The 14,906-nt window shown below is 33.9% G+C and overlaps 1 protein-coding gene across 5 annotated transcripts; it reads right to left on the reverse strand.

Moving 5' to 3' along the window:
- Positions 1-9,435: 9,435 nt before the first annotated feature.
- Positions 9,436-14,356, reverse strand: LOC105220757 (putative phosphatidate phosphatase). 5 transcript variants are annotated; one of them, XM_029043754.2, is made up of 2 exons: positions 14,177-14,356; positions 9,436-12,450 (listed from the first exon to the last, which is right to left on the reverse strand). In XM_029043754.2, the coding sequence occupies exon 2, from the start codon at positions 11,847-11,849 to the stop codon at positions 10,788-10,790; it is 1,062 nt and encodes a 353-aa protein (XP_028899587.1). In that variant the 5' UTR covers positions 11,850-12,450; positions 14,177-14,356; the 3' UTR covers positions 9,436-10,787. The 5 variants fall into 5 exon arrangements, with proteins under 5 accessions (XP_028899587.1, XP_054085514.1, XP_054085513.1 ...); XM_054229539.1 differs by having other exon boundaries at positions 14,120-14,356; XM_054229538.1 differs by having other exon boundaries at positions 13,856-14,356.
- Positions 14,357-14,906: the final 550 nt, after the last annotated feature.

Here is a 14,906-nt window from a genome sequence, read left to right on the forward strand (position 1 = left end):
AAATATAGCATTATACTTTTTGTTTCTTCAACTCATCCCAAAACCAAAATTTTCGATTAAAAAGTGCAACTAGTTACATTTTGATACACAAATGCACCACTTTGCATTGGGATAATATTTATGAAGTAATTTTCCACCTGTCTTTATCTCATTTGTGTCTCTTGTCCATCCTAAACTAAAAAAAAATTATTCAAAACTGCAACTAGTTACATTTGGATACAAAAATGAACCAGTTTGTATTGCAATATTATATATTAAATACACTGTACATTCATCTTTATCTTTTTTGTTTTATTAACTCATTCGAAACTCATTATTTTCGCTTAAAAAGTGCAACTAGTTACATTTGGATACAAAAACGGACCAGTTTCCATTGCAACAAACTTTTTACATACACTCTACCCCCACATACGACAACACACACTTTTAGCTAACAGCTTCATTAGCTCGCACATACACTAATGAGTGTGTGAATTCCTAAACATACAACAACACAGACACAAACATATGTTTAAGGATCTATGCATATTTACAGCGGACATATGCTTCAACTACCACTGATTATAGTCAACTAGTCGTTGGAAAAAAAGAAGTCAACTTCAACACTTGTACACGTACACATGTTGACAAAATGGTTTTCTTAATTTGTGTGCCACGTCGTTTTTGGGTTTGAATGCCACAAGCTGGACTGTGGCCGACCATAGAAAACACCTCAAAATTCATAGCTAAGAATTTAGGTTAGAGCATAAAGCATAAATACATAGAGGAGTTTGTGGCAATGTGTGTGTGTGTGTGTATTTCGGTATTTCACGTGCGCATATTATTAAACACATATATTTGACTTTCCATAAGCGCTCTTCGTTGTGTTGATTTTTGGCTTCAGTGTCTCATATGTCCATTCTTGCAGCAAAATTCAGAAAAGCTGCAGATTTTGTGTATTTTCTTTACATATTTTTGTAAACTATAGATATATGTACATATATTCAAGCAGAGGAATAATAACTCTGACGACCACCTTCTTGGAAGCATACTTTCAGGCGCGCTCTTACATTGGAATTTGTTAGTAGGGCTTGAAAGCTCAACTTGGAGACTGAGTAAGACTTCAATATGTTTATTCGTTTTTATTATTATATTATATTTTGCTCCTACTCTTGTTGTTGTTTACTGTGAATACCGTTATTTATAAATCATAGAGCCCGTTAACTTGTTTATCACTTGACTGATAAGCGCGCAATAAATTAAATTTCGCTGGCGTCGGCTTTTAACTGCTAGTCTTCCAAATATTTTTTACTTTTATAGATTAAAGATAGCAATTAATAGCAAAAAATACAAAAACAAAAACAAATAATAGCAACAAAAAGTGAAACAAACATGGGAGCAAAAGTGTTATTTCTGACTTACTTGAAATATTTGCGTTATCTAATGAAATTCCATTTCTACGAAATGCTTATCACAACGGCGTTAATTTCTTTGTTTTGCTAGAGTTTACATGCGCAATTTAGCAATTGGCTTTAATGGTCTTAAGTATAAAAAATATTATATATATTATACCTACAGACTCATATAGACATATACATACATACATACATATATAGTATATAAACCGACTTAACTATTAAATTTTTATAGATAATTTTGCAGATATTAGAGCGTCTAATCTATGTTTAAAATTCCACAAAACTAATTTTTTAATTTTCAGAATTCCTTTTTTTGACAATGAGGACTCACTCTTTTCCCTTTTAAGTGAACCTTGGCATCTGCGGTATATTTAAATCATGAAATTACTACCCAAATGACTTTCTGTAGCAGGAAATTGATTTCAATTGCGTATTTTATTTATACTCACTCACAAATGTGACACAGACTTTCTTTCTGCGAAAAGCAGAATGGCTTTGACTTTCAATGAAATTTCTCATTATATTATATATTTAGAAACCAGGGCTTTCCGGTTAATAAGTATAAAATGGATTTGCTATGTTATAGAAATCCATAATTATCCAGATGTTTTTTCCATATTTTGTAATCAATATTTATTATTAATAAGGCTTAAGCGTAAAATTGCATAAGGCGGCAGATGGCTGGAAGAGCTTTGGCTAAAAGCTTAATAGAAATAAAATATCAAAAATATGCAGAAAAGGTTGCAAGAAACATGATTTTATAAATGAATGAATATTAAAAAATATTATATTTACAAGACTATTTCCAAATAGAGTTGCCAGCATTTTTAATAAAATATTTAATTTTTTTTTATTTTTCATTTTTTTTTTAATTGTTTTTTTTCCAAAGAAGCACTGTACAAAATAAATTTTTAATAATACAAAAAATGAAATTCATGATAGTATTTTCAAACAGAGTTGCCACCACTTTTAACTAAAATTAAGTTAAAATAAAAATTGTGTTAAATTTTTTGCGAAAAAATTTCCTGGCACTGTAAAGCAAATACTTAAATTTTCAAAGAAAAACGTTGTATAATCCATTACAACAACTGTGAGTATGCTGAAACGCAACTTATGACCAGAATACAGCTTTCAAATGGTGGAAGATAAGACATTTCTATATGTTACTGTCAATATTTCCAAAGAAAAATATTCCAAAATTTATAAAAATTAATTTTTCTATCAATTCTTAATAAAATATAATTAAAATGGCAATTTTATGTCGAAAATTGTTGCCACCTCTTTATAAATAATAAATTAAATTCAATAAAAAAGTTGTAATATGAAATTGCAGCGGTATTTTTATAAGCTAAAACTTATTATTAATAAAAATTCAAACAGATAAAGTTGCCATATCGCTAAAAAAAAAACAAAAACATGAAAAAGTGGGTTAAATAAAATTTAAAAAAATATTTAAAGCAATTTATATTACTTATTATGAGCACAAAGAATATTTAAAATTATAAAAAAAAAAATTCCAAATAAAAAATGTATAAACAATTATTTTTACATATGGCAATCCGTTTAACTATAATAATATTGCCAGATGTAAATAAAATATTATTTTAAATTTATATATGTATTATTAACGAAAGTTAAAAATCCTTTGCAAAATACAAAAAAAAATACACTTTTTGTTGAAAAGTGTTGCCACCTGTTTATAAATAATAAATTAATTTAATAAAAAATATTTAATATGCACTTGGTACTGAATTTTGAAAGAATAAAAATACAAATAGACAAATGTTGCCAGATAAAATAAATATAAAAAAAATAAAATTTGGTAAAATAAAATTTTAAAAAATATTTTAAGCATTTATATTGCTAATTATGAGTACAAAGAATATTTAAAATTATAAAAAATAATAATTTCAAATAAAAAAATATCAAATATTATTTTTACATATGGCAATCTGGTTAACTATAACAATATTGCCAGATGTAAATAAAATATTCTTTTAAATTTATATATGTATTATTAACGAAAGTTATAGGCCCTTTGCAAAATACAAATAAAATTACACTTTTTGTTGAAAAGTGTTGCCACCTGTTTATAAATAATAAATTAAATTCAATAAAAAATAAGTTAAATTGCAATAGTATGCTATTTTGAAAGCTAAATTTTTTTACTAATAAAAATACAAATAGACAAATGTTGCCAGATTACTAAAATAAATACCAAAAATAAAAACGGGGGTGAATAAAATTTAAAAAAATATTTTAAAAAATTAATATTGCTCATTAAGAGCACAAAGTATATTTAAAATTACAAAAAAAATAACTTCAAATAAAAAATATATAAAATATTATTTTAACATATGGCAAACCGGTTAACTATAACAATATTGCCAGATATAAATAAAAAATGCTTTAAGATTTTCAAAAATTATCAACGTATTTAAGCATATATGAAGCATATTAATATTGGTGAATTAAATTAACTATAACTGTACAGAGTTCCCACCTATAAATTAAGTCAAACAAAATTATTAGCAGCCAAATGGTTTCAAAATCACTACAATCAAAACAATGAAAAAACTGACATGCAGTACAGGAGTAAAACGAATTTTCAACCACAACCTTGGGCCGAGGAAGGAAAGGCTACACCCCAGCTTTTGCACTGTACCAAGAAACAATTTGCACACCTTTTTAATTTATGCAATCTCACTTTGTGCAACAAACTTCGGCATAAAAGTGAATTTTCGCAAGTGACTTTGCAAACTAGTTTGGCAACTTTTCGAACTCGTTACCCACGCGACTTGTGCCCTTTGTGCTAACCAAAATTGCTAAACACAGCGACCGATTCATGGTATTCATAAAAACAGAGAAGAAGAACAACAACAATAAAAAGCGGGAATTCAATTTCATTTCACATTTGCCACCTACAACTAATTCAATAGTGCAACACTAGCTGTGCCGCCAACACTTCCGGACTACCTGCCGATTCTCCTCACTTGCTCACTCTCTCTACCACCTCGCGCTTCTTCTATACAACAGCACAGCCGAACAATGCGTTTGGTGGGCCGAAACTTTTCGAAGTCAGCGTGAAAGACACTCGCACAAATTCTATAACCGAAAATCTTTAGCAGCAAAGATTCTTAGCTGAAACCCCTCAACTGCCCCGGCAAGCCAACGCACGTGCGCTCACATTCACTCCTATTTTTGTATGTAGGTATTTGTCGTGACGTTGTTGGCAACCTAAGTCAGTTGGTTATCCTAACTTTCGCCAACACCAACTACAACTACCTTCCTTGAACTATTGTAGCTGTTGTTGTCCGGGTGATTTTATTATTCCATTCAACAATGGTACACTGCATGCTTCAATTATCGTATTTCATGATTCGTTAAATTCACATTCTTCAAAATAGCGCGTACTCACACACACACACCCATTCATGTATTTGCGTATGTGTAGTAAACAGACACACATACACAAACAGTTCCAAATGCATTTAGGCAAATCAAATACAATGGCAGACGTTGCTCGTTGTACGTGTCTATGCGAAGTAGAACGCTTACTTTTTGCCAAAAAGGTTGCCTTACAAACAAAGGCGCAAATATCTATAGATACATATATATACATATAGATCCAGTATATAGATATGCGTGTCTTTCCAATCGCTTTATGTTCGTCCATATCTTTATGTCTACCTAAAGCATTTTCATCTTAAACATAGGCAATTCACTGATTTGTTGTTGGCATAGAGACAATAACAAATCAAGCGGTTACACCACTACGACACACATGAACGCACACATAACTGCTTTCAGCATATATACATATATTTATAGATATATATTTATGTATATTTGTAGATACCTATAGAAGTAATACATAGGAAATTCAAAAAAAAGTCAAGCCTCTAGTAATGACAAAAGTCGAAACTGTAGCTTTCTTACATGAAGTCCCTGTAGGAAAACAAACACGTTCTCCTCTTCTTAAAAATATTTTTCCTAAATACATCCTGACATAGCTACCATCCTAACATAGCTACCTTCCCGTTTGTGAATTTCAAGTTGAACTCTTCATCTATCTTTGTTGAAATTAGTGGCTTAGGACTAACATCGAATATCAATATCAAAAAAATCACTAGCTAGATAGATCACTAGACCACTGATGAATTACTAGGTAGTTTCCTTACTTAGAAATGTCTTCTTAGTTCCATAGAATATATAACTTCCACAAGGACTTACATGTTTTTGAACTTTATCATATTATACATACAGCCGTGCTGGACTCCCTGATGTATATTTGATCTTCTGAATGCAGTGAGAGCCTAAGCTATTGGCGTCTGCGTACTTCCGACCGTACGCTAAAATTTTCTTCCTATGGCTTAGCCAGTTTGGTTTCAGAAATTAAATGAATCGGAGTCTAACCTGTTCCGTATAGCACAAAGTTCATATAACTAATTATTCTGTTGTTTATAGAAATCGCTGTTTCACAAGTTCATAAAAATGAAAATTCTGTTGTTTATAGAAATCACTGTTTCACAAGTTCATAAACGAGCAACAAGTGTTTCAAAAGTTCACACAATGAAAATTATTGTTTCATCAGTTCATAAAATTAATACTAAGTGGTGACTTGAAAACCATTACCTTTTTAAACCAACCTCGGATGTTTAGTTAGCAAGATATCAATCAAGTTATTTCCTACAGAGCCTTTTAACAGCCTTTGCAAGCGCGTCTGTGCTCAACACACGTTTCGCTCTATGACTGATTGGAAAATTAAAAAAAAAATTACCAAAAATTATTGACTGCATTTAAATCAAATATATGTATGTGTAAAAAATAAATTCAAGTTTGTACCTTCAAGTATATAGCTTCATAATAAAGTCAAAATAGTAATAACGGAAAAAGCTGTGCTGAGTACAGCGGGACTAGGTGACATTGAGGAGAACTATGCGAGATAATATCTATTGGATTAGATTAGGACACGCAAATAAGCTTGTGGTTTACAAATTAGGATACGACGATGGGATTGCTTATGGATGAGCAGTTTTCAATGTACTACTACAAATATGATTGACGAAGATTAAGCCAAATTTGCAAAAGGAGGGCAAAAAAAATAAAAGAGGCTTAAAATTGTTTCCTCTTTTTTCAAACTGCCTTAAAAAAAATTCAATCACTTTAAAGCCATATAGTCCCTTCAAAGCTGCCTTTATGCCGCGATGTCTGAATTTGGTATCCCCGCAAAACTAATACGGCTGTGTAAATTGACGTTGAGCAACACCAAAAGCTCCGTCATGATTGGGTGACTCACTATCGTGCGACTTCTTTAACCTGATGCTGGAAAAAATTATAAGAGCTGCAGAGCTAAACCGAGAAGGTACAATCTTCTACAAGAGTGTACAGCTCCTGGCGTACGCCGATGATATTGATATCATCGGTAGCAACAACCGCGCCGTTTGTTCTGCTTTTTCCCGCATGGATAAGGAGGCGAAGCGAATGGGTCTGGTGGTGAACGAGGACAAGACGAAATATCTCCTGTCATCAAACAAACAGTCAGCGCATTCGCGTCTTGGCTCCCACGTCACTGTTGACAGTCATAACTTTGAAGTTGTAGATAATTTCGTATACCTAGGAACCAACATTAACACCGATAATAATGTCAGCCTTGAAATCCAACGCAGAATCACTCTTGCCAACAGGTGCTACTATGGACTGAGTAGGCAATTGAAAAGTAAAGTCCTCTCTCGACGAACAAAAACTAAACTCTACAAGTCCCTCATCATTCCCGTCCTACTTTATGGTGCAGAAGCGTGGACGGTGTCAACATCCGATGAGACGGCACTAGGAGTTTTCGAGAGAAAGGTTTTGCGGAAGATTTACGGTCCCTTAAACATTGGCAACGGCGAATACCGCAGAAGATGGAATGATGAGCTGTATGTGTTGTTCGACGATATAGACATAGTCCAGCGAATAAAAAGACAGCGGCTACGCTGGCTGGGTCATGTTGTTCGAATGGATGAAAGTGCCCCAGCTCTGAAAGTTTTCGATGCAGTACCCGCTGGTGGAAGCCGAGGAAGAGGGAGACCTCCACTCCGGTGGAAGGACCAGGTGGAGAAGGACCTGTCTTCACTTGGTATTACCAATTGGCGCCAAACCGCCAAAAGGAGAGATGCGTGGCGCACTGTTGTGGACTCGGCTATAACCGCGTAAGCGGTTTCTACGCCAGTTAAGAAGAAGAAGAGTCCCTTCAAACATTCAATCAGATCAGTTTTCCATAGAAAATATTTCAGCAGAGGCTCTCTTATAGCCTTTTTAGAGCTAATTTATTAATTTATTTAAACGCTTATTAAGATCGATTTACCATACAAAATACAAATCTACATTTATTTCAAATTGAATTTAAATCGACTTGAAAATCAAATGCAACTCTACGACAAAGACATACGATATACGTGCTTTGTCTGCGATTGGCTGAATTTTTTTGATAAAAAATAGCTACGGTAGATGTCGCTGCTGAAAAATATTAATCTGCTGACGAAACTTACCAACTTCTTGTGAAAAGCAACAACAAAAATGTATAATAGCTGATCGGTTATCGAGTAGCCGGCAGTGTGAAGGGAAAAAACTGGTTTCAAAATCAAAATTTTAATTGATCAATTTATTTGGCTGTCTAAAAACGCTATTAATCAAGGAATTCGGATTTAGAGATTGCAATATCTCAACCTAAAGTGATAGATTATTAGTAATAACAGATAATTACTAATTTCTTAGCATATTGGAGAGGAAAGTAAATACAGTTGAACTTCCATAACTCGCACTCCTATAACTCGAAATTCTACATAACTCGAACTCTCGAATTGACAATAGAATTCAAATTTCATACAAATTACCTTCCGTAACTCCGAAGTCTCTCTAACTAGCAGTTTTTTGTGGATTATGGTGATTCGAGTTAGGGAAGTTCAACTGTATAAGAAGCTGCTGTAAAGTATTTGATGATAGAGATATAGTGATGAATAGGTTAAGTTAGGTTACTCTGGTAGGCTAAAAACCACATATTTTTGGTCCTTTGCGATACCATATGGAGTGCCGTCACTTAGTTAATGAGGAGTAATCATCCTTTAGGATACCTTGTTGCGAATTTCAAAAGGCTTTATGGCTTCACCAACGAAATCTCTTTCAGATTTTAGTGATGAATAAAGGGAGAGAGAAAAATATGAGAATATTTTGAGAATATCTGATTGGAATATGAGTCAATTAAATTGAAACTACAATATAATAATGATGATTTAAGATATTGGTCTTGGAGAATAAAATCACTACCAAAAATGGAGAGTTCCACGGATCTTTTAAAATCTGTTCTGTAAATTTGTGAGTGGTTTTAGTTCTATAGTGTAGTGTAAAGACTGTTAGACGTTTTCACTTAAGCATAAGCTGACTCATAGCGTATATTTTCAGCTGACCTCCAAGTCCACAATATATCATAATACATACCTTTATAACAAGCGTTCCAAGTAGAAATAAATAAATACATAAAATTTTTATTATTTTTCACATTTCCTTTAATTTTTTTTTAAGTTTTTTTTTCTTCAAATCAAAGTAAGTACAATTTTTACTACATTTTTGTTAATTTATGCAGCTGAAGAATTGTGTCTTTTTCCTATATTTATTGCATAACACATACACTAAATTTATGCTTATCTACTTAGAGATACATACATACATTGGTGCCTGTGGCTGATTGTTAGCGAGCGCTTAAAGGAAGTCAAGGTACTTAAGTAGTTTAGCGTATAAGTTATGAGGATATAATTCATTTAAATTTATATGTTCGCGTTGATTGAGCGATTGATTGATGGCTAAGTGGGAGTGTACATACATACACACATATATACATACTTACATATATACATACATACATATTTACATACAGATAGCTTTATATGTGGTTATGTATGTATGTATGTGTGTATGGTTGCAAAATGTGCTGCTTAAAAATAGACAAAGTACAATTGGCATACAAATGCTACTAAACTTAAGCTACACTTATACAATATATGCAGACATACATATATAGGCACATATATGGTAGTGTATATAGTAAAAAAGCTGCGCTTTGGCAGCTGCCTCATTACTGCAAGTGTTTCCTACAAACACACATGCCTACAGACACAGATTAACTATTACAAAACTACAATTTTCTCTTCGTTTTTTTAATTTTCATTTGCGCCTCCGTTGAACGCTGACGCCGCTTGATTGTCAGTCTTAACTGATATCGTTGTTGTTATTCGCACTTATAAGCGCGCGCTGCGCTAGACTTTTGTTCCTTATTGTTGCTCATTTGTTGTTATTGTTTAGCTACTGCAGTTGCCGCTACTTATTTTCATATATATATGTTGTTGTTGCCGCACCACAGCCAAAGGCGAACAAACTCCAGCAGCGCGCTCCTCATACATATATATATATATAACGGAGTATGCCGCCACACACACATACTGAGGCACTTGCATGATCAGTTACATCTATTATTCGCTTTTTGAAGCCATCGTTTGGTGACTCATTGGCATCTAAAGCGTGGTTGCGGCATGCCACCGAAAGGTATGCGGCCACTGCCAACACTTCGGCGCTGCTGTCACGCTTGCCAATGTTGCCATAGTCAGCACAGTCGAATTTACGCTTGTCTCACTTAGTCAATTGTTGCATTACCATTTTTGTTGTTTGTTGTGCGATTTTGCCACTTTTTGTTGCACAATAGTGCATTTTTGCCTTTTGGTGGAAATTATACGCTTTTTTCGTTATTGTTGTTGTTGTTCGGTAAGTTAGTTGCATGGCCAATAATTACGTACAGGTACTGCCAGGCTATATTATTGCTGTTTAATGTTGTTGTTGTGCTTGTATTACATATGATGAGCGCGCTTTTTGTGTTGCAGTGCGCAGTGGTGGCGTGTTTGAGGGGGGTCTGTGGGGTAGTAAGGCGCCGCGCGTAATATATTACATAAGAGTGTCCACTATCTTCACAATTATGGGTATCTTGAAGCCTCTTGTCGCCATAAAAATATTAAAAAGTAGGCCGATTTGCTTAAGGGGTACCAAAACCCCTTCATAACCCTCCAATCTTTTAAACGAACATCGAAGAAATTATCCAAAGTGTTCACCTCACTTTATACAAAATGTTTTTCTAGCACATTGAGTTCTCAGTTCATCAGTTTTCTTCGCTTCTCTTTTCTGCTCCCCCACCCCTCTTCAACAAACTGCACGCGCACTATGCGGCAGCGTTTCACTCTTTTCTTAACACCGACAAGTGTGATGTGTTTACAGATTTGTTCCGCCGTCAACTTTAACGTAGCACTCCTTCCTCATTCCAGCGCGTGCTTGCGCTCTTGCTCCCATGGCGTATGGCGCCGCAAATTACGTTGGCAATACAACCGCCTGTAGCTTCCACTCACAATCACCGCCGGTGCCGCCATCGACACCACCAATACTGCCGCGCTCAATTAAATGCTCTTTAACGACTTGCTCGTGCAACTGTTGCTTCTCCAGATCCTCGTGCGCCGGTGGCAACAACTGCTGTTGTTGCAAATTGCTGACACTACCGCTTGCGGCCACCAGCAACATGCGTCCGCCGCGCGCATCATGTTGCGCTAGCCGATGTTGCGACGCAGACAGCGGATGCGGATTGTGATGATGGTGCGTGTGCGCCAGCGGATTCACCTGTTGCTTGCCGCCCAACTTATATTGATGCTTCTTATGCTTATGCGGGGAGGCGGCATCGGCGAAGCCTGGACGCAACATGCGTCCTACATACACCGCCGTCAATATGGCGTATACGATACCGAGCAGCGCGCCGGCCAACACATCCGACCAGTGATGCCAGTAGTCACGCACGCGACTCAACGCTATATAGCAGGCGAGCAGCAGCAACAGGAACTGTAGTATGTGACGCAAGACGCGCGTAGTACCGCGTCCGCGCCAGACCGCGTGCAAGTAGAAGCACAGCACCAGCATAGCGTAGAATGAGAGCGATGAGTGCGCGCTCGGAAAGGACACGTGCAGTTCGCGCAGCTGTCGCGCGCTTAAATTGCGATTCGAGCAGTAGTAGTGCTCCACATAAACGCCACCACCGACCAGCTGTTCATACGCGCTCTCACAGGAGCTGCCATCGGACAAGCGCGGTTGGCACGCCGTGTAGAAATGTGGACGCAAGCGGCCCACCACATTCTTCGCCAGCTCCGCCGTCAGGTAGGTGGCGATGAAACCGAAACTGAAGATGGCCAAACTGCGCGCCAAATTCGTGATATATTTGCGCAGTCGAAAGCACTTGCAAATGCGCATAATCTCCACAACGCTGATGAAGAGCATCGGCAGCAGTAGCGTGTAGATCAACAGCATCGGTATGGTGATCGTGCACTCGCGGTACGGATAGCGCAGCGACAGATCCGAGCAGAAGAAGCCGCGTTGGAAGGCGCGCATGTTGTGTGATTTTTAATTCTAAAATTTAATTTGAATTCGGTAACTGTTTAGTGTTTATGCTCTGCTGCTCGATTTTTTTTTAAGGACAGCTGAGCGCTGGTGATTTTAATAGCGATCGATGCAAATTTTGTTTTTTATTTATGTTTATATTTTTTTTGTGTTTTTATTGTTTCTTCCGGCTTTGCAAATCTCTGTCGGTTTGCGTGGTCCGGCTTTGCTATCAGCTTTTTCTGTTTATTGGCGCGGAATGAATTGACAATTTTCTCCGCTACTTTGTATTGGCTTGACAGATCGTAGCCGGCGATTAGCGGCTTTAGTTCTCTTTCTTATTCAGTTTTGTTTAGAATAGAAAAATAAGCACGTCTGTATACACATACATATATGCAAAGCACTGTTCTGCTTATTACACTTTTATTTTGCTTTAAGTGCTTATTATTTGTTGTTAATTTGCTCATTCAATTGTTCACTTTTGCTGTACTTTGACACTCGATCGACTATATTTTTATTTGCAAATTATGAGCGCTTATTTAATATATTATTGGCTTATAAGAGTTTCTCTGGAATGTTTAGTTTTTCTTTGGCGGTGAATTTAAGTCACTTTCTGCAATCGCAAGTGTATTTATTAAATATATTATGTGCACTTGTGTAATTTATTCATAATAAATTCTGCGAATTATTGTTTATATAAATTAGTGTTTATTTAAAAAAAAAAATGTTGGCTATAATTTTAATACTGCCAAGGTCGTAGGTTATCATCATTAGGTTATCGTGATTTAAAATTTTTACTATTTTTATGGAATTTAATTCTTAAAAATATTAATAAAAAATTATTTCATGATATTTATGATTTTTTATATAAAAAATTGCATGCAATAGTTTTTTAATATTTCTTTAATTTAATGAAAATATTATTTAAACTTAAACTCTTTGAAAATAGTTAGTAGAGTTAAAGATATTTTTTTTGTTTTTAAAATTATACTCATTTTTTTTTTAATTTTTTTAATTGTTAATATAATATTATCTTTATATATTTATTTTTATTTATTTATTATTAAACCAATAAATATTTTTTGCAAATTTTTTTCATAAAATATTTTTTTTATAAAAACTAATCATAATAATTCATAAAAAAGTTAAAGAAAAATATATATAAAAATTGGAAAAACAAATTTACGAATTAAAATGACTAAACATAACAAATTATCGATAATTATATATAATAAATTATCAAAAAAAAAAAATTAAAATAATTATTTTATTTTATTTGATATTTTATTTCATTTCATTTCATTTTATTTTATTTTATTTTATTTTATTTTATTTTATTTTATTTTATTTTATTTTATTTTATTTTATTTTATTTTATTTTATTTTATTTTATTTTATTTTATTTTATTTTATTTTATTTTATTTTATTCTATTTTATTTTATTTTATTTTATTTTATTTTATTTTAGTTTAGTTTATATTAGTTTAAATGTAAAAACAAAAAAAAATGAATTTAATTTTGAGACTCACTCATAATTTAAGCTGTGCTTCGCTATAAAATACTGATTTTGCTCTATGATTAACATAAGTGTGCCTATACACCCTTCAAATTTGGAATTCTAAGATAATACATTTTTTATAAGAGTCAGCTTTTTATTAACAATATTTAAAAATAAAAAAATCACAAAAATTCATAAAATAAATATTTTTTTTATTTTAAACTAGGTGTAACATAAATAAAAATAATTTTTTTTTGTTTTTTTTTTTAATTTGTTTTAATTTTTTTTTACTTTTTAAGGCTGAAAAGTATTATTTTTTAATTAAAATTTTTTTTAGTTTATTTCTCTATCAAACTTTATACAAAAAATCTTAATATTCATGAATTAAAATATAAATAATTGAATTACATTGTTTTGTGTTAGTTTTTGTTATAGTCAGACTTTTTTAAAATATTTTTATATAATCATATTTTTTTATTGATATGAAAAAAAATATTTTTTTTAAATAATAAAAATATACTTTTTTTAATATTTTTTTATCTATTTTTTTTTTCTTCATCTAATGTTTTCACACAAAATATTTTTTTATAATTTTTCCGTGAACTAAAAATTTTATTCAAATTTTAATTTATCAGTTTTCATAGTTCCGATCTCATTTCTTTGCTTTTGCACATGTATTTTTGTATATTAATCCTTAACACTTCAAATATTTCGGATTTAAACTTTATTGTCCAATTCGATTCACTCTCCATTCATTGAATTGTATTTTCTTTCAAATTCTAACCGCCACTTTTCATCCCATTTTCCACACAGTGGCACTTCCTTAATAAATTATTTAAACCGTTGTAAACTCTTTACACCGGCGCGCGCCGCTGACAACAAACAAAGTCTGCTTGTAATTTCGTTTGTCGTACTATTTATATTTAGAAAATTTTTCGTTTTTTTCGCACGCCAAATGATCATCGCACGCGCGTGTTCACGCTCAGCAACTGACTGCTGATTGTCAAAGCACTTTACTAGCGATCTAGCCGTTGGACTAGAGCAGTAACTGACACAGCAGGCGGTCGCGCGCCGCGACGCCGAATGCGCGGCGCAACCGCTACGTCACAGTAGCCGACAGCGCCGCGACTAACCACATTTAAGGCGACACCGCCACCGCCGCCGCTGCCGCTGTCACTGCGGTTGCCGCTGCACACACCTAAAACAAGCGAAACGTGGTAACAAAGCGCACACTGTTTGGTGTGAAAAGGAATTGTGTTTTGTAAAACAAAAACAAAAGAAAAACAACAGACAAACAGCGACAAATCAAACACTTTGTAAGTATCGAACACTTATTGCCGCCGTTGTTGTCGTTTCTGCTGCTTCTTCTTCGTTGTTTTCCAACAATCACTTCACTTTTCGCGGCGCACAGTGAGAACGCTTACATTAATGTTATTAAGTTTCAAATAGCTGACTGCCGCCAAGTATGGAAGAAGAGTTCTTATCAAGCACAGCGCGCGCTGCAGCTTAAGGCGACGCTAGCAGCGCCAGCGACCGCGTCGTCTATTGCGCTGCGCTGATGACACTTCGAC

This window comes from Zeugodacus cucurbitae, chromosome 4 (assembly GCF_028554725.1).
Source record: "Zeugodacus cucurbitae isolate PBARC_wt_2022May chromosome 4, idZeuCucr1.2, whole genome shotgun sequence".
In the NCBI taxonomy this organism is placed as follows: Eukaryota; Metazoa; Arthropoda; class Insecta; order Diptera; family Tephritidae; genus Zeugodacus; species Zeugodacus cucurbitae.

Bases quoted from the DNA above. Each gene is read 5' to 3' on its own strand.
- LOC105220757 (XM_029043754.2), bottom strand. From the start codon at position 11,849: ATGCGCGCCTTCCAACGCGGCTTCTTCTGCTCGGATCTGTCGCTGCGC.